Source organism: Terrapene carolina, unplaced genomic scaffold, assembly GCF_002925995.2.
Source record: "Terrapene carolina triunguis isolate 2854851 unplaced genomic scaffold, T_m_triunguis-2.0 Scaffold210, whole genome shotgun sequence".
Taxonomy (NCBI): Eukaryota; Metazoa; Chordata; order Testudines; family Emydidae; genus Terrapene; species Terrapene triunguis.
The window spans coordinates 31,073,103-31,094,424 of NW_020664561.1; the positions used below are offsets into that span (position 1 = coordinate 31,073,103).

Sequence of the window (21,322 nt, forward strand, 5' to 3'; positions counted from 1 at the left end):
GGGTGGAGCTGGACCTTGTCCTTATGAAAGACCATGTACGGCAACTCAGAGGTCAGGGCCCTGAGCTCCGAGACTCACCTGGCCGACGTGATCGCAACCAGGAAGGCCACCTTCCACGAGAGGTGAGACCAGGAGCACGTGGCCAGTGGTTCAAACTGGGGCCCCGTGAGACGAGCCAACACCAGGTTTAGGTCCCACTGTGGGACTGGGGGGATCTAGAATACGGAAAAAGATGGTCCAAACACTTAAGGAACTGGCCAGTCATAGCATGGGAAAATACCGTGTGCCCTTGCACTGGCAGAGGGAAAGCCGATATGGCTGCCAGGTGCACCCTGACCGACGAGGGCGCCAGGCCCTGGGTCCTCAGGTGGAGGAGGTAATCAAGGATAAGCTGGATCGGGGCAGTCACCGGGGAAAATCGGGACCGCTTCGCCAAATAAGCGCAGTGAGTGGAGGGCCGTCTACTTTCGAGGAGGACGCACTGAACCTGGTCCGAGCATGTCCGTTCCTCTCCATCTAATCACTGAGCAGCCACTCCATGAGGTGAAGAGCCGCTAGGTTGGGGTGGAGGAGGTGGCCCTGGTCCTGAGAGAGCAGGTTCGGACAGAGCAGCAACGGCCACGACAGAGCTACCGCCAGGTCCGTGAGGGTCCCATACCAATGCTGCCTGGGCCATTCCGGGGCAATGAGGAGGACCCGGGCGTTGTCCAACTTTATCTTCTCCAGGACCCTGCTGATTAGGGAGAATGGGGGAAAAGCGTAGAGAAGACAGCCTGACCAGGACAGGAGAAAGGCATCGGAGATAGCGCCCTCCCCAGGCCCCCCCGGAGCAGAACTGGGGGCATCGCCGGTTCTGCCGAGTTGTGAAGAGGTCCACCTGGGGAGTTCCCCACCTTCGGAACTGTCGGTGGGCCGCTTCCGGGTGGAGGGACCACTCGTGTTGCGAAGAAAAGTCCCTGCTCAAGCGATCCGCCCTCTCGTTCCGGGCGCCCGGTAGGTGGAAGGCCTTCAGGTGGATGTCGTGGGCTATACATAAGTCCCACAGCCTGAGGGCTTCGCGGCAGAGGATCAGGCCCCACCTTACCTGTTGATATAGAACATCAAGGCCGTGTTGTCCTGACTACCTGACTACCTTGCCCTCTAGGTGCGAGTGGAAGGCCATACACGCTAGCCGCACCACCCTGAGCTCCTTGATGTTTATATGTAGGGCCAGGTCTTGAGCCGACCACAGACCTTGGGTCTGAAAGTTCCCCACATGGGCCCCCAACCCAGGTCCGACGCATCAGACACGAGCTCCAACGATGGGGCCCTGTCCCTGAATGGGACCCCTTGGAGCATGTTGTTTAGGGCGGACCACAACCATAGGGAGGCAATCTCAGAGTCCAGCATGGTGAGGACCTTGTCCATCCTGTCCGTGGCCTGGGAGAACTTCGAGGCCAGCCAGAGTTGGAGGGGGCTCATCCTGAGTCTGGCGTGATGGACCACGTACGTGCACACCAACATGTGACCCAAGAGTTGCAGGCAAACCCTGGCTGTTGTCGCCGGGAACCTTGTGACTGAGTCTATGAGACCTTTCAGGGTCTCGAATCTGTCTGGCGGAAGAGAGGCCCTGGCCAATTCTGCATCCAGGAGCGCCCCGATAAACTGCGTTGGACCGGGACTAACGTGGACTTGGTGTTGTTTACCAACAGGCCCAAGGCAGTGCACATGGACAGGAGGAGTGCCACGTGATCCCTCACCTGCGACCGGGAGGTGCCCTTGATAAGCCAATCATCCAGATAGGGGAATATCTGGACCCCCCGCCGTCTGAGGTAGGCTGCTACCACCGACATGCATTTTGTAAACACCCTGGGGGCAGAGGACAGACCAAATGGAAGGACCGTGAATTGGTAATGATTCTGTCCCACCACGAAATGGAGGAAGCGTCTGTGTCCCTTGAATATGTGGATGTGGAAGTACGTGTCCTGTAGATCCAGGGAGGGGATGATGGAGACCAGGGAGACCATGCAGAACTTGAGCTTCACCATGTACTGGTTCAGACCTCGGAGGTCCAGGATGGGCCTGAGCCCCCCTTTAGCCTTCGGGATAAGGAAATAACGGGAGTAATACCCCTTGCCCATGAACTCCTCGGGCACCGCCTCTATCGCTCCTCGTCCTAGGAGCCGCCCCACCTCCAGCTCGAGCAGAGCTTCGTGCGAGAGGTCCCCCAAGAAGAACGGGGGCGGAGAGTGGCTGGGCGGGAAGGAAGTAAACTGGAGGGTGTAACCCCGGGAAATGGTGTTGAGGACCCATCAGTCCGAGGTTAGCCGTGACCATTCTGGGAGGAAAGCACACAACCGGTTGGAGAAGGGAAGCTTTATTGGGGATGGATCCCTGATGAAGACTGGCGCGGTGACCCCAAGCGTCCCGTCAAAAACGCCTTTTCCCCCCCTGCTTTCCCTTGGAGGACCCAGGCTGAGGGGCAGGCTGAAACTGCCTATGAGGGCATCTCTTATAGTCCCGCTGCTTCTTATGGGAGGCCTCGTACTTCAGGAGGGCGGCCTGGGCGGGAGTCTGCCGCGGCTTGAAATTAGGTTTTGCTGGAGCCAGGACAGAGGCCCAGAGTCTGGAGGGTAGTGCTGGAATCTTTCATACCATGCAGCCTTGTATCTGTTTCCTCTGCAAACAGAGCTTTCCCATCAAACGGGAGATCCTGCATGGAAGACTCCGCTTCACTGGACAGCCCAGAGAGTAGGAGCCACGACGCCCATCTCATGGATACCGCGGAGGCCATTGATCGTGCTGCCGTGTCCGCAGCTTCCGAAGCTGCCTGCAGGGATGCCCTAGCAGCTGCTGTCCCTTTCTCCACTAGCGCCTTAAACGCCTTCCTATCACGCTCCAGGCTTAGGCCACGGTGCCGACTCGTACCATTCGGCCAGCCACGATGCTCGGTGCCACTGCACCTGCTGTGGCACTGGCAGGACCAACTGTCCGGGTTGGCCGGCCTGGCCCATCGAGGGACGGCTATGGATGGAGACTGGGCTGGCGTAAGATCCGCTGGTGTCCCTGGACCGCGAGGAAAGGCGGTGCCAGGACCTATGACGGCCATGGGACCGCAATCTCGACGTGGAGGACTGGTACCGACGGTAATAGCTGCTCCGCGAACTGCCTCGACGGGCGGAACCACGACGGCGAGATGCCGGCGATCGACGCCCGGGGCTGCGATGTCTTGGTGGAGACTTGGAGTGGGAGGCCGAGTGGGAATTGAGTCGACGATCGTGTCGTGACCGACTGTGGTACCCTCTCCGAGATGGGGACCGACGGCGACGCCTGCCACGGTCCCGTCAATATTCGCTCCTTGAGGACTAGCGGTGCCGAGAGTCCCGGATGGATGGAACCCAGCCAGACAGTCTGGTTGGCGTTGAGGGTGATCCACCTGGACTCTGCCCCGAGCAGTCGCTGGGCGGTGATCGGCATTGGGAACATTCCCTCAACCGAGACCGGTACAGGGCCGGAGGCGGCTGCGGGGATCCCAGCAGCGGCTTGCCTCTGGAGCGCGGGGCCGACATCGGGGGTGCTCCAGGCACCAGCATGGACATGACGTCCCGGGCCGCCTGGCGGGCTTCAGGCATGGAAGGCATCCGGACATCTGGAGAGGCCTGTTCCGAAGGGGCTGGGCTACTCCGCTCAGCTTGAGTCGGAGGCCTAGGGCACGGAGGGAATCAAGGACTGCCCGACATGGGCCTAGTCTCTGTCCCAGATTTCCCTCGGTGCTGCTGCGAGGAGGGAGTCTTCTTGGCCCTCTTGGTGTGCCCCATGGACAGGGAGCGGTGCCGACTGGTCGATGGTACCAGAGGGTCGCCGCGTACCAACGCCGCAGTGCTGGGTACTGGTTCGGAGCGGCGTGCCGGGGTTGGGGTTAGCGCCGACTCCATTAGGATGGCCCGGAGCCTAATGTCCCTTTCTCTTTTGGTCCGAGGCTTAAACGACTTGCAAATCTTGCACCTTTCGCTGATATGGGTTTCTCCCAAGCAGCGCAAACAGCCTGCATGCGGGTTGCTCCTTGGCATAGAATGCCTGCAAGAGCTGCACGACTTAAACCCCGGGGCACAGGGCATGCCCTGGCCCGGGCTTACTGACGAATTAAATTAACTAAACAGCTAACTACAGATACTAATGTTGAACGAACAGTTCTGGGGACAAGCTACAGCAAAGCAGGAGCAGAGCAGTTCCGACGCACCTTCACTGGCGGCAAGAAGGAACTGAGGGTGGGGGGAACACGCAGCTCCCCTTATACCGCGCCAGGCAGGCGCCACTCCAGGGATTGCGGGGGGCGCTCCCCTCTACAGGTACTGCTAGGGGAAAAACTTCCGGCACCAGTGCACGTGGCGAGCATGCACACCTATTGTGGAATACACATGAGCAATCACTCGAAGAAGAACCCCTTCTTCCACCCTCCCTGGAGATAAGGGGGGGATAGAGACATTGTAAATCCTAAGGCAAGGGCATACAATCCACAGGAACCTGGAGGTGGGCTGAAGACGCTTTATTTTGTTGGACTCTGTTACCCCGTAAGGGGGCGGACTCGACTGGTGACCTGGCCAGAGGGCTGAGTTGCTACCTACCAAATGCCACAGAGAAGGAGTGATTGCTGGTAGGGGACACTGAAGATGGGGGAGAGCTGGGAGCCAGTGACCTAACCATTAGGTGGCACCACTGGTAAGCCCAGACTCCTCACACCTGTTCTATTATGAATTAACTAGCAATCAGTTTAGTTCTATGGAATTAGCTTATCATCAGATACCATCTCACATTTTAAAACAGTAAAGGTAATTATAAAGCAGGGAGGATGGGGTTAGATTGCATTTACCTGATATTGTTGGAGACTTCAGATATAAGAAGCTGGGGTACAAAATCCATAGAGGAACTATAATGGGGCACTCAAGCCTCCATGCAAGGCAGGAAGAGGTTAATCAGTTACTGAAAGCCCAATTGGTCTAAATTGAGAAACCTGGGGCAGGAGCTAGGTTTTCATAGAGGAGCGAAACAAAAGAAAGAAAAAAAAAAAAAAAAAGGAGGGCCCAGCTCAGGAATAGGTTGAGAGAGAGAGAGAGAGAGAGAGTGTGTGTGAGAGAGAGAACAGAGCTAAAATTCAGAGGGATCTTGATAAATTGGAGAACTGGGCTAAACTATTAAATGAAATTCAACAAAGACAAAAGTAAGATGCTGCGCTTAGGGAAGAAAAATCAAATGCACAAATACAGAATGGGGGAAAACTGGCTTTGCAGCAGTACAGCTGAGAAGGATCTGGGAGTTGTGGTGGGTCACAACCTCAACATGAGTAGGACAATGGGTAGGCAGAGGGTTAGACTAGTTGAACCTTACGTTGACACAAATGTAAATCATCAAAAGTGTCAAATATGTGATTACATCTACATTTTAAATTTAGCGTATGTCTTCAGCACAAATCTGCATTCCAACAACATTCCACCCACGTAGAGTTCTTTAAGAATATGTTAGGGCAGTATTATCAACCTTTACAGGCTGGCAACCCCTTATTCACAATCTCCTTACATTTGCTATAAGAGTAAAAAGAATATATCAGTGGTAATAATGATAATCCTGTACAATTATGTGTCTGTATTTCAAGAGGTTGACTGAAAATACTTGACATTGAAGGATATGGTTGTATGAGGAATGGGTGAGCGAGAATTTCTTTGCTTTACATTGTAATACATTTTTCAATGCTTCAAAACCCCTGATTGCCTTTCGTAGCCCATCTGGGGGTCGTGACCCATTGGTTGAGAAACGCTGGGTTAGGAGATGGATTACATGAGCTTGGAGGTCTTTTTCATCCCTGTTATCCAACTTTGATACTTAGGAACTTTCCATGGAATTGTAAATGAGGTCTACAACTATTGCTTGAAAATATAATTACTGGAGAACCTCATAATAATACTGCATACATTAGGGGCAAAATCCTCCTCTTAAATTCATGACAAATTTTGATACCAATATTCTAATCTTCCTGGATCTGGAAAAACTCCCATTAAATGTCAATGGGGGATCAGTGCATGCAGAATAATACAGTTGAGAGTCATCATAAGGATCTGAGAGAGGAATTTTCTCCCTAGCTTTGCAACTCCTTCAAGGGGATGCTTTCAAGGTTAATTAACAAAAACCCCACAGCTCAATTTCTGTTCCTCATCTAATCAGCTTGCTTGAGTTGACCTTTTCTAAACCACAAACAACAAAGATCCACTAACTACTTACTGCTCTATGTAAAGGAGAAATATCACCTTACAATTAAAAAAAAAATCAAAGGGAAGTTAAATTAGATGGCAAGGCTTTGAATTTATACCAACTGCAGCCCAGCACAAAATGTACTGTAATCTACAGACTATAGACAATCTAAAAAAATCATACATAACAGCATTTACTTCTTCAGGACCACAACATGGCAATATGTTATTTACAAGCAGCAGCTAACTCTTTTTGTTTAGCTTGTCACATGGATAATATTGAGTAGGGCTGGGATTTTAAAGGTGCACAAGTGAGTTGCATACCCAAGTCGCATAGAAAGACAATGGGATTTGGGCACCTAACTCTCTCAGGCTCCTTTGAAAAATCCCACCCTATTACAATGTTATTGGATTCCCGAAAGTTTAAATCAGTTACAGTCCCTCCTGCAAACAGTGATTTTTTACAGTCCTCCCACCTTTCTCATATAGGTCCTCCATGGCTCTCCAGGTTTCCGCTCGGACCTCACGATTACTTTTACCAGGAACTTGTGCATCGGGCCAGTGTACCAAATAAAGATCTAAAAGGGAAACACAATCAATTTGTGTTTATTTATATAAACAAAACCCTCCAATGATGCAGCAGAGTAGTTGAATGGCATTCTTCAACCCGTAGCAGTACAAACCACTCCTAATCTATTTCTATCAAAAGTTTATGACTATTACTAAGTGATCAGTAAGTATACTTCCTTTCTTGATTTCATAAACAACACCCTTTACTACTTTAGGCCCCAGTCCTGCACACATTTAATTAATTGATATTATTTGTATTGCAGTAGCATCTAGGAGCCCCAGTCATGGATCAGGGCTCTTACATACACATATGCATGGTGCTAAACTTTGAACATGAGTAGCCCCATTGAAATCAAAGGGCAGTACTGTAATAAATATTATTCATAATAATAATGCTAAACCCACACCAACTCCAGTAGAAATTAACAAGAGGCTACAAGAATAGGATCAGATGGTTGCCTGAATATCTCAGAAGTGCTCAGCACCCTCAAGTCTGTGGGAGGTTGAGAGTGCTGCATAGCACTTTCACAGGAGTGGGCCTTTGATGCCCACTGAAAGGAATACTACTGTTTATACATTTCTGTGGGAAATTACAGTACAATTATTCCTTCATGCCGTTGTGTACTAGATTTGTTTGCACCAGATTGCATACATAAAACCTATAGCCCAACCCTTTCACCAAAAATGACACATTTCCAATATAATTTTAAAAAAGGAATAATTTATACATACTGGCCAACATTTTCAAGCCTGGTTGCCTAAAGTCTGGCTGGTGAATCTGTATTTAAGAACCTAACTAGAAATGCCCTCAATTTCAAAGGTGATGAGCAAACTCAGCTCCCTTTGAAATCAGTGAGCACTTGCATCTTTAGCACTTTTGAAAATGGAATTTGGAGTTGCTCAGTACCTTTGAAAATCAAGGTGTTTTTATTTAGATTCTTAAATATGGATTCAGGAGCCTAATTTCAGGCACCCAAATTTGAAAATGTTGGCCACCACCTTGTACTTTTAGTCCAGTGATACCCAGACAGCAGCTCATGAGCTGCAAGTGGCTCATTAATGTGTCTCCTGCGGCTCTTTGCAGCACATGATATTAAAAAACAGTGTGATTTAATTAAATTATTAACCAATCAGGATGCTTTTACTATGTTATTAACCAATTAAGTTATCAACTTGCATTAATTTAACTTATTTGCTGTGATAATAATATATTCCCCTATCATACTGTTTAAATATGAATACTATAGTAAATGAAAACAATGAATTCACATTACTTTGGCTCTTTTGGGTAATGCTGATCTCTAATTTGGCTCCTGAACCACTGAGTATCACTGTTCTAGTCTAAGACACAAACAGGAAAAGGAAAGAAGTGATTGGCTGAGGTGTGCGTCATTTATAACCACAGACATTCTTATGTTTAAAATAGCTGTCTCTTGTTGCTAGTTGCTATCTAGCCTTGGTGAAGGAATGAGAAATTGTAACTCTTCACAGTGAAAGTATTTTTCAGAATACACCACAACAATCACTTACAAGAACTGTTTGTGGAAACAGGACTCCTCTGGCCTATTTTTTTTTTAATCTCTTAAAACTTAAGCCAAAGTATTGAGGATAGATGGCACACTGAGTTGGTACATTAGTCTTTAATTTCTAAGGAAGATAATTCAAAGATTGATTTAAGGGCACAAATACAAATAAGTTTGATGTTTTCATCCTGGTCTTCATTTATCAGGGGGTAGCTGTGTTAGTCTGTATCCACAAAAACAACAAGGAGTCCGGTGGCACCTTAAAGACTAACAGATTTATTTGGGCATAAGCTTTAATGGGTAAAAAACCCACTTCTTCAGATGTGTCTTCATTTGTGCACAACCTAGCAAAATTATCAAAACATGTGTCTGCTCCCGATAGGTATATGACTAGAATAACATAGGGTTTTGCATATTAGGACCAAGATGCATTGGCGGATGTATGTAGGGAAAGCTGCATACAAAACCATGAGCCAATACTTCAAATTCCTATTGAGGTGAGTAGTCCAACAAGCTTTCAAATAAGACTGCGCATATGAGTAAGGACTATATGTAAGGATTTGCAGAACTGGGATCTATCCCCCATTCAGGGATAATGCTATTAGTTCTTTTTATGCATTTACTCCCAAATTTAGAAAAGGAATTTAAGAACTGTAAATAAAATCTTTAATTTAAACATACAAGACAATTGCCACAACTGAACAGGGACACGTTATTAGTACAGTTAGGGGCTGACCTCATCTGAAAGAAGGGAATTATGCATCTCTAATTGCTATGTTCTCCAATACAGAAAAATCAGGACTGCTTAGGAATGCCAAAAAAACATATGCAGGGAAAGCTCAATATAACCACTAACTGCAACAGTATTCTTGAAAAAGCCTGAATATCCAGCTATGCACCACAGTCTGTAAATGTTCATGAAAATAGCTGCTCTGCAGATTTTAACATACAAAGATGCTTTGTATTCAGCCCGAGAAATTGCAACACCCAGAGAAGAATGACTTTTAACAGCTTTGAGAACTGTAAGACCTCTGGCCTTGTAGATCTCAGAAATGCAGCACATTTATCCTTCCTTGTGTTAGTGTCTCAAAGACTTCTTCTGATACAAACAGGATTAGCTGTCTTTCAGGAACCTTTTATTTTAGAAGGGTGATGTTTCCACATCTGTGATGCCTATATCATATCATGATTTTATTTAAATAAAGATATTTCAGAAAGCCATAGGTGAACTTAAAATGAGTTTAGTGTTGGCAAGATAAAGCAATACTACTTGCAGATCTTCTCAGTCTGCAAATTCTTGGTGAAATTTACTTCAATTCAGAGATGACCAAGGCCATATTCACCAATTAAAACCTCTGCACTTAAGTGAATTTCAGCCTCAATGATTAAGTAAATGCAATCACAGCAAGCTTATTTTAAAAAGCAAAACATCAAAAGGTACTCAGACATTGAGAAAAAAGTCTATAAAAGGCTGCACCATACTGCAATGTTTGAAATATACTTTAAAAGGCAGATTGTGGCTACTTACATGATGGTGTACAAAGGATGGTGAAGCATATAAGTAGTCTTCTGCACCCTCCTTCTCTCCTTGTACAGGAACCAGCCCTTGAAGCCCTTTCTCCCCTAGGGCAAAATTCATCCCAAAGCAGAGCACTCATACAAAATCTTATGCTCTATTTAAGGGGCAATTCTGATCCTAAGGAAGTCAATGGCAAAAATCCCATTGACTTCAATAGGGCCTGGATGTGGCCACAAGAGATTAACTGGTACCCTGTGCTCTGGGATGAATATCACCAGCAAGTGCAAGAACCCTTCCAGGCTGGTGCCTTTGACAAAGCTTGATATCTCAAAGGTGTGTGGACTGCACTCGCTATACCAGAGAACAGAACTGAGCTGGAGAGGGAGGGAAGTGCATACTGTACCCTTTCAAAGAGCGGTGGTGCTGCTACTCCAGTTTAATCTTTTACAGTTTATTCAGTGGTTATATTTCTTTAATAGTCATTGAAATGGAGATCTGATTATGATTTATGGCATAATCATTGTGAATGCTCACTTTATATTTATGTTTGATTACAAATATTTGCACTGTAAAAAACAAAATAAATAGTATTTTTCAATTCACCTAATACAAGTACTGTAGTGCAGTCTCTTTATCATGAAAGTTTAACTTACAAATGTAGAATTATGTACAAAAAACTAACTGCACTCAAAAATAAAACAATGTAAAACTTTAAAGCCTACAAGTCCACTCAGTCCTACTTCAGCCAATCACTTAGGCCTGGTCTACACTAACCCCCCAAGTCGAAGTAAGGTACGCAACTTCAGCTACGTGAATAACGTAGCTGAAGTCGACATACCTTACTTCGAACTTACCGCGGTTCAGACGCGGTCCACACAGGGCAGGCAGGCTCCCCCGTCGACTCCGCGGTACTCCTCTCGTTGATGGAGTACCGCAGTCGACGGCAAGCACTTCCTGGTTCGATTTATCGCGTCCAGACCAGACGCGATAAATCGAACCAGGAAGTTCGATTTCCAGCCGCCGAACTAGCAGCTAAGTATAGACCAGCCCTTAGACAAACAAATTTGGTTACAATTTGCAGGAGATAATGCTGCCCACTTCTTGTTTACAATGTCACCTGAAAGTGAGAACAGGCGTTTGCATGGCACTGTTGTAGCCAGCATCGCAAGATATTTATGTGCCAGATGCACTAAAGATTCATATGTCCCTTCATGCTTCAACCACCATTCCAGAGGACATGCGTCCAAGCTGATGATGAGTTCTGCTCGATAATGATCCAAAGCAGAGCGGACGGACGCATGCTCATTTTCATCATCTGAGTCAGATGCCACCAGCAGAAGGTTGATTTTCTTTTTTGGTGGTTTGGGTTCTGTAGTTTCTGCATCGGAGTGTTGCTCTTTTTAGACTTCTGAAAGCATGCTCCACACCTTGTCCCTCTCAGATTTTGGAAGGCACTTCAGATTCTTAAACCTCGGGTGGAATGCTGTAGCTGTCTTTTGAAATCTCACATTGGTATCTTCTTTGCGTTTTGAAAATCTGCTGTGAAAGTGTTCTTAAACCAACAGGTGCTGAGTCATCATTCGAGACTGCTAACACATGAAATATATGGCAGAATGAGGGTAAAGCAGAACAGGAGACAAGGAGTTCACTCACAAATTTAATTAATGTATTTTTTTTTTAACAAGCATCATCAGCATGGAAGCATGTCCTCTGGAATGGTGCCCGAAGCATGAAGGGACATAGAAATGTTTAGCATATCTGGCATGTAACCTCCTTGCAATGCTGGCTACAAAAGTGCCCTGCAAACGCCTGTTCTCACTTTCAAGTGACATTGTAAATAAGAAGCAGGCAGCATTATCTCCTGTAAATGTAAACAAACTTGTTTGTCTTACCGATTGGCTGAATAAGAAGTAGGACTGAGTGGACTTTAGGCTCTAAAGTTTTACATTGTTTTGTTTTCGATTGCAGTTATGTAACAAAAAAATCTACATTTGTAAGTTACACTTTCATGATAAAGAGATTGCACTACAGTACCTGTATGAGGTGAATTGAAAAATACTATTTCTTTTATCATTTTTACAGTGCAAATATTTATAATCAAATATTATATAAATTGAGCACTGTACACCTTGTATTCTGTGTTGTAATAGAAATCAATATATTTGAAAATGTAGAAAAACATCCAAAAATATTTAATAAATTTCAGTTGGTATTCTATTGTTTAATAGAGCGATTAATCATGGTTATTTTTTTGAATTAATCACGTGAATTAGCTGCGATTAATTGACAGCCCTAGTATGTATATGTGTGTGTGTGTATCTATCTATATATGTATATATATTATGTGTATATACACTTGGTAGTATATATATATATATATATACACACACTACCAAGTGATACACATAATATACACACATTGATTTGCCCAAATGTTTTTCTCTTTTGAGGATTACATGAACACAAAAATTATTGATTTAACAAATTTCTGTTAGGAAATTAGTATTAAATAATACAACAAAATACTCTTGGTCCACTGGACTGGCACGTTTTGAGAAGAGCTCCCATTACCAAAATGTTTTGTAAATTGTGAGTGGCCATTTTACTAGTTAGCTGTAAATTAGGTAATAGTATAAATAGCAATGTTAAAACACAGTCTGTTAAAAAAGCAGGAGACAACATCATTTCTAATATTCCTGAATAAAGCAACAGTGTTGAAGACTGAATTCTGCTTCCCGGCCACTAGTGCGAATGGAATCACTAGCTAATTCATTTTCAAAAATGCTTGCTTAGAAAATCCAAATTAATGTATTAATGTATGTCACTTAAATGCAGAATTAAGTAATAGTTGCTATGATTCCTAGCTGTATATAAAAGAAATAACTTTTTGCATCAAGGAAGAAATCAAAGTCATTAACAACCATTTAACTACTTTTAAACACAAGATGCTTTGGCTATGAAATTTGTTTCAAGCACCCTTTAAAGGCAATCAAACTGGAATAATGCAGTAGTAAATATGGCCCTGAGGCTGGAATATCAAAATATGGCACTGTAGGTAACCCTAATAAAAATCAGTGTATGGAGTATTTTTAGATTGTGATACTTAAGTCTCTTGGTGGGTCATTATTTTCTTAGTTGTAGTCACGTCCAGAGACAACAAAGCCCAGAAAAGCTCATCTTCATTCAAAATGCAAGGCTAGTTTTACACAGTTAAAAGTCAGTAGCATGCTTGTTAGTGGAACTAAAGTTTGTGATTCCACTCAAATTCTCAACCCAATAAAAGGCATACAGCTAACAAGAATCTGAGGTTCAACACAGACATGAGGAAAACAAAATAGTTTATGAATTCAGTAACCCACAAAGCATACTCAAAAAGAAATTATTTGGGGGGCTGTGTCCAAATCCAAAGGAATGTATTCTTGTATTGCCAAACCTATAAGATTTGCTGCTATTCCATACTGGTTTATCATGGATGCCAGACACTAATCTTAAATGGAAAGAGCAAGGACCACATTTAGAAAATGCAAGTAATGGAATATTTGTTTTAACCACTGCCCATAAATAATACACATTTCCAGCTTCTCATGGATATATAATCCACTAATTAAAAAAAAAAAACCATGAACACTGCTCTCCTAATACCATTTGTCCAAAAGTGCTCATTGGAAAGGCTCTGTAACAAAATTCTGCTTGGATCACTTTGTCTTAAAGCACTGACTGGTTTATATTAGCAACATAGATGTATGAGAATTCTTTAGACTATTTCATATAACTTCTTATCAGTTACTACTATTTTAGACTGTGATCCTATAATTTGTTCTGCATGGGCAGACCCATCAGTTCTCACCAAGCCTCACTGAAGTCAATGGGGCTTTGCATGGAATCAGGGGTTCTATGTGGTTAAAGAAGTTTCTGGGGCTTTAGTGTCTTTTCAATTTTCAGTCATATTAAATAGTCAGATTTGCTCTATAATATAAAAATATAAATTGTAAAAACAAAGGCATTGTTTAAGTATCTTCCATCTTATTGCATCATCCATGTATCTTTTATAGAAACTATTAGAAGAAAAGAATTCTTGTTAATATATTACAATACAATCAAGAAAATTTCATTTAGTATTTTACCCTGCTCCTTAGTCCATATACCCTTCTCTCACAGAAGAATTGCTGGTTTCAGCAATTGTATCAGAGATGCTCATAAAAAAAATAATTTGCTTTCCTAAATAAGCTTGGACACACATTGCCTTATCATCACCACAACTTTTCTCATCATATATTTTCATACCCTGCCTGTTCATAAGAATGAAGAAGACTGGTCTGTGGAAGGCTGACATAAAATAAGGTGCATGTTCATGAATGAAAATAGAGCTGGTATATCTAATTTTAGGTCTACCAGCCTTTAACCGGATCCCTTTACGTAGGTCTCTGCATTGTGGTTACATTCATAAGATTTGTGAGAAGTTTCAAGTTGGGGGGGGGGGATGTATTCTCAGAAGATTTCACACTTTTGCACTGTCAAAACACTTGTAATTTTATGCCAAAAGATGCTCCTGATAGTACTTTTTGCCTCAAAGTCCATCAAGGACCCTAGAAACAGAAGTAAATTGGAATAATGGGAATTCAATCCAAATTTATTCCAGCTAATAAATGTGAAATAATCACAGATTTGCCATGACAAAAAAACAGTAGCTCGTAATTTTAGTTGAGTCTCTCCACCCTCAAAAGTCATGTCATACATTTTGTCAAACGTGTTAAGTGCTTTAATTTAAAAATTTATTAAAGGTATAATAAACCATTCTAATAAGAAAAAACCATAATACACTTAGATTATTGATACAATTCTCATAAAAAAAGTTAACAGGTCTTGTTTTCCTAAGGAATGTTACACATTCCCACATTACATGGTGTTACAGAATTATCGTAATTTCTAAATGCATTTTATTAAATGCAGAAGCATTATTTGTTGGTAAGACAGAGAGAGATAGTGCAGCATCCATTTTTACTAGGTTAGTGTTTAGAAGGCTATCTTCACAACCATAAGGACTATAATCATATGGCCTGATTTTCAATTCCTATTGATTCTAATAGGATTTGTGAATGTTCAACTCCTCTAAAAGTCAGGCCCCTTTTAAAATTAAAGTTAAAATGTCTCTGCAGGAGTAGCTATGATTTTTAAATTTAAACTGCAAAAAACTGTGGAATCTGTTAACAACCACAACAGAGTAACAAATGACCAGCCTGAGTTATGACTATGTAATCACAGCAAATTGAAAAGAGAGAACTTATATCAGCTAGATTCTGCCTGGCTTTTAGGTGGGTACAAAACACACTTAAGGGATGGGCCGAACAGCAGTCTCTATTCTTTCCAGTTACTCTCCTGGGGGTACACTGCACCCCAAAGGTGGCAGGAAGAGGTAGAACTATGGCTGGAGCTATGGCTAGTCAGTTGTCAGCAGAGATGGCTCACCATGCAAAGGGAGTATGCTTCACCCCTTAAAGTAGTGCAGCAGTTTGTGTGCTCCTGTGCACAGTGGGGGACTCTGGGAGACAGTTGCATGTGCAGCACAAGGGAGGTGTGGCTTTCTCCTGCCCTCAAAGGAAGGCTGTAGCTAAATGTCACAATCTTCAAAATAAAAGACCTGATCCTTACCTCATTTACACAAGTGCAAATTAATATCTCACAAGATGGCAATGAAATTACACTAGTATAAACGTGATGTTAACAAGAGGAGACTCAGCCATGAAGTTCCCAAATTAGAAGATTTGAACATACCTAACAAACACAAGCTATCTCACTCGCTCTCCTTCTCTAATGCCATTCCAGGGACTAGATGGTAACAGCAACTAAAATACTTCTGCCACCTGAAAATAAGTTTTTCAATGCAACTATTCCTGGATCAGCAAACCAAAAAATAATGTATCTGCTGATTACTTGTATGAGTTCTCAGTCTTATCAATTTAGTACCCAAAAAGGATACAAAAGTTTGCAGTATTCAAATAAATTATCCAAAAATGATTTTCTGGAGTTGGATCAAGTTTTCTCTCATCAGCATTCAGCACCAGTGCCACAGCAAGCAGAATAACAAGAGAGGAAATACAAAACATGAGGAGCGGATGAACTAAAGGGAGAGCAGTGATGAAGAAAATATGTTCCTTCTTAATTTAGATAGCAAGGACAAAGTCATGGACTGCAGTTCCTTATTTTTATTTATGAGAGCATCCTTCCAGTGATCAGGATCTGTACTGCATCGAAGTATGGAAGTCGCTTTAGAACATTTCACATTAGTCTGTAGGAAACCACTGATGGATTCATTTGTACAATTAACAGAACTAGAACACACCATGTGTGCACAGACATATGTCACAATCTTTTATTGCATACACTATGGTAGCTCTGATAAATTATTTGGATTCTTTTTTTGTTCACCTTACAACACACTCAGGAGCAAAACCCTAAGCCCAGCACTCAGTAAATATTCCACAAAACCTTTTTTTTTTTTTTTTTACAAAACCTGTTTGTTTCTGCCTTACAGTTTATTTATTGGTGATGGTGGTGGTGCAGGAAGCGGAAGAGGAGCAAAGGGAAGGTTTTCAGTGCCACCGCTGATAAGTTTGACCGTTACATTTATTTTCTTTGGCAGTCAACACTGACATTTTGGTCTAAGCTTCTACAATAAGATAATCTTAGATTGTTATTTTTCATTTCCTCTCCCCTTTCTTTTCCTCCTTTCAGCTAGGAAAGAGAAAGTGCCCCCCACTCCCCCCAAAAAAGCTTTTAAAATACTCCCCATTTTTATTTCTATGACATCCCCCTATTGCTATCAAAAGATAACGGGCAACTAACTAGTGTCACCACTACAGCTTCTTCTTGCCTAAGATAGTATTCTATGTTCTATGACATGAGCTCTAGTGGCAGCCATGTCAGTTTCCCTGATTATGATATACTATACTGTAGGTACATCACTAGGATAGAATTTTTAAAAGTGCCTAAATCTCATTGATTTTCAATGGGACTTAGATGTCTACATCACTTGAGCTCTTTTGAAAATTGTACCCAAAGTCTATGGCATCAGATAGCAAGCAAGCTAGTCAAAACTTGTTAAAACATATTCATAATTTTAGAGAAAGTTTAAAGGGTGACATTTTCAAAGGTGACCCCATATTTTCAGATTGGACATTTCAGAAATTATAATTCTCCATGCAAGCAACCAGGACTTTAAGGGTGAACTTACTTTAAAGTTTATACAGCAATCTTTGTTTCCTTAACCAAAACATCTGAACTGTTGTATAGCTGATCCCCAACTTGATTTAACTATTAAATGCAATTTTACAAAATTCATTCTAGTTGATTAAAAAAAGATCTTGCAACAGCTACAATTCTAGGGCCATATTCTGTGCCCTCAGTTACATACATGCAACCCTCATGAAGATCAGTTGGGACAAGAGGTTTGCAGACATATAACTAAGGGAAGAATTTGGCACCCGTGGTCTATCTCTATTATGAAGTCCATCCTAAAATTTATTTATCTTCCCCAACACTCACATGGGAGGCACAATAAATTAACAACATAAAAATGTCATACCGAGGTACTGAACACCAAGTCTTTTGCATGATTCCAGGCAGGCTTGTTTTGTGTTTTCATAGCCATAGTCACTATGCCAGAGTTTGGTAGTTATCCAGAGGTCCTCTCGCTTCACATCACTTTCTTTGATAGCTTTCTGAAGGAGTGATTCACAGCCGTATCTTTTTGCTGTATCAATATGACGAATGCCACATTTTTGTAGTGCATACACCACAGCATCATGGGAATATCCACCTTGATGGGATGTACCTAAGCAAAAGTTAATAGGCGTGAATTGTTATTACTTAGTGATAAACAGAATTTTGCCAGATTGTCACTGTTGTGACAATTAACACAGTGAGTCCCCAAATAATTATACAAAAGAAATGGGAATTGAACGAAAGCGTATACTAAAAAAATACAGACCCTAGGAGAAAACAGGGTCTAATTCTGATCTCATCTACATTGGTGTAAATCAGGAGCAACTACACTAAAATCATTGGCATTTCAGCAGTATACAAGTGTAAAAACGTGAGATCAGAATCAGGCCTATAGGATTTCATGACCTATGAGCATACACTACTATAATTAGTTACTTCTGAAACCAGTATCCTTAGAGAAGGACAGAGACAAGTTATATACAGTATGGCAAATAAATATAAACCACATTCATTCTCCATGTTGGGTGTAATATATATATTTATATGGTGAAAATATTAATTAAATATTAAAGTAAAAAATGAAAGTATCAGTATGTCACTTCTTAAAAAGAATGAGTTAGATTCAGCAATTTGCTGTGTAAGAGACAAATCCTGAGGTCTTTACTCCATCAAATTCCATGGAGCCCCAGGTCAATATTACACTACAATATTACATAAAGGGCCATATTAATCTCCAGCGTAAATAGTGTAATTCCCATATAAATTTCCCAGCCAAATTCATTGAACTGAAACAGTAGTGTAAGCTACAGATGGGATAGCACAGTGGTTCTCAATTGGTAGTCTGTGGCCCCCTGGGGTTCCGCGAGGCCTTTCAGCGGGGCCGTGGAGCTCCGCAGCTGAAACCCGGTGCCCTGAGCCCCACTGCTGAAGCCAGGAACAGCATGGGGCTGAAGCTGGCGGCCCCCTGCCCCAGCCAGGAGCGGCACTGGGCTGAAGCCAGTACCTCTCCCCCCCCCCAGCCCCTAAAACCAGGAGCGACATGGGGCTGAAATCAGCAAACCTCCCCCCGCCCAAGCCAGGAGCAGCAGGGTGCTGAAGCTGGGAGCCCCAGCGTCGCCAGCCCCCCCCCCCTGAAGCTGAGAGCTGCACAGGGAGCCCCCCCTCACCCATATAGAGCCCCTATCTACCCCCTGCCTGCACGCTGAGCTACCCCCATGCCTGCACACACCCCTATCTACCCCCTGCCTGCACGCTGAGCTACCCCCCTGCCTGCACACACCCCTATCTACCCCCTGCCTGCACCCTGAGCTACCCCCCTGCCTGGACACACCCCTACCTACCCCCTGCCTGCACGCTGAGCTACCCCCTGCCTGCACACACCCCTATCTACCTCCTCCCAGCACCCTGAGCAGTTTTCAAACTTTTTGAACTGAGTACCCCTTGGAGTTATATATTTTGGTTGCATTCCCCCACAGCCCAGACAAGCTGGGTGGCCTCTTGAGGGAGTCTGGGGGTGGAGGTGGTGCTTCCTCCCTGGACTGTGCTGTGTGGAGCTGGCTCAAGTCCTGCCAGCCTTCCCCCTCCCTCCCCCAAATAGAAGTAAAACTATTCCTATGCCCAAGGGTCCACCCGGAGCCTGTTCCCTGCACTCCCCCCGCCCATTCCCCTGCCAGGCCCTGGCGTTTTTACAGCATGCTGAGTGGGGCCTCAGCAACAAAAAGGTTGAGAACCCCTGGGATAGAAAATGGACATAAATGGGGTTTAAATGATAAGACAGTGTAATTTGTACTGCCTAGGCATTCATTGGATGTACTAAATAAATGTATTTTACATGTCAAGGGGATGGAATACTTAGCAGGAAAAGCCATTAGCAGAAGGTCTATTAGATAAAGAGTGTTTGTGAGTGTGAAGAGGGGGCTGTTTTATCTTCTATCTTCCTATTAGTTGTTTTTCCTGCTAAGAGCCACCCACCCCTTCACAGTCTTTTCCCAACAGCAATATTTTCCACAATCTCTGTTTGGGGAACTTATAAAAATGAGTTTCTAAGACTATGACTGCTATCAAAGGCCCTAGTCCTGTAACTGACAGTGGGCAGGCAGATTGCTGCATCCGCATTAAGGCTCCTCATTGGGGCTCTCCATGGGCACAGCAGTCTGCCTGCATCAATACAAATTGCAGTATCAGGCCCTACATGATAACCAAGTCATTGTTGAACCTAAAAGGGATAAAGGACTCCAGGTTGCAGAAGAATATTATTCAAGTGACGTATCCCCTGCTGGTTTTCTCCACCCTCCAAACCTGTTTCATTTTACACTGAACACAAAGATCCACACCTTTACCAGATAAGTATACTGTATATATCAGGGGTGGGCAAACTACAGCCCATCAGCCATTTTAAGCCAGCCCTCAAGCTCCCGCTGGGGAGCAGGGTCTGGGGCTTGCCCCCCTTCGGCGCTCCAGCCGGGTAGCAGGGTCGGGGGCCGCTCCACGCAGCTCCCAGAAGCAGCAGCATGGCCCCCCTCCGGTGCTCCAATGGGAGCTGCAGGGGCAGTGCCTGCCGATGGGCAGCGTGCAGAGCCGCCTGGCTGTGCCTCCACGTAGGAGCTGGAGAAGGGACATGCTGCTGCTTCTGGGTGCTGCTTGAGGGAAGCGCCGCCTGGAGCCTGAACCCCTGAGCCTCTCCCCTGCCCCTACCCCCTGCCCAGCCCTGATCCCCATCCTGCCCTCCGAACCCCTTGATCCCAGCCTGGAGCACCCTCCTGCACCCCGACCCCCCCCACCCCCTGAACGCCTCATTTTTGGCCCCATCCCCAACCAGAGCCCTCACCCCCTCCTGCACCCCAACTCCAATTTTCTGAGCATTCATGGCCCGCCATACAATTTCCATACCCAGAGGTGGCCCTCAGGCCAAAAAGTTTGCCCACCCCTGGTGTATAGTCACTAGGGTTATCACAAGGGAGAATTACGGGAAATATATAAAATAATAGTGTTTTTTCTACCCTCACCCTAGTATCCACTATTCCTGGATAGCGGGAAAAGTGGGAGTCACTGCCCACCTTGGTCCATGAGACTCTGCCTCTTGGAACTTTCTAAACCCCAGTGGCTGTCAATCCATGGCCCATGGGCTGCTTGCAGCTCAATCAGCACACAGATGTGGCCCATGCGACATCCTCAGGGTCGTACAGTTAGTATATATATTGCGTGGATGTGGCCCACATAACACACAGAGAACAGCATATGTGGCCCACGATGGTAAATACGTTGGGAATCACTGTTTTAAACAATCGGTGTTGGAATGAGAAGAGTTTAGGGAATTCCTATGTTGCATGAATAAAGCAAGCTAGATTCTCCTAAAATTCTTGTAACAGTATGTCCAATCACTATCTCAGAATGAAGGTCATGATTAGGTAGCTGCCTAATCTCTCCCATTACACCATGCCAATTTTAAACAAAACAGATTTAACCTGATAGGTGTACTAACTTTAAGTTGATGTAACACCACTGACTTCAGTGGAGGGACTCCTGATTTTAAACAGTGCAAGTAAAATCAGAATCAGGCTTAATGAATGGATAATACTGTACTGTTGCACAGCAAATCTTTTACTTCTTCAAATATGAAATAAAGTTTAATATTTTAAAAGTGAAAAAACACGGGGCGGGTATTAAACACTGGCAGTAAATATGAATAATATGAGAGTTTGTTCACAGAAGATCCAGAAATGAGTATGCGTATATTTGTTTCACATTAAAATTCACAAAGCTAAAAC

At 44.0% G+C, this 21,322-nt stretch overlaps 1 protein-coding gene across 1 annotated transcript in view; it reads right to left on the reverse strand.

The window, feature by feature from the left end:
- LOC112108748 (uncharacterized oxidoreductase ZK1290.5-like) overlaps positions 1–20,717 on the reverse strand; it is a 38,950-nt gene extending 18,233 nt beyond the window's left edge. The window contains exons 1-3 of the mRNA XM_026655622.1: positions 20,612–20,717; positions 17,416–17,664; positions 6,698–6,799 (exon numbers count right to left, since the gene is read on the reverse strand). Of these exons, the coding sequence (XP_026511407.1) occupies positions 6,698–6,799; positions 17,416–17,664; positions 20,612–20,717 (457 nt within the window). The remainder of the gene's footprint in view (positions 1–6,697; positions 6,800–17,415; positions 17,665–20,611) is intronic.
- Positions 20,718–21,322: the final 605 nt, after the last annotated feature.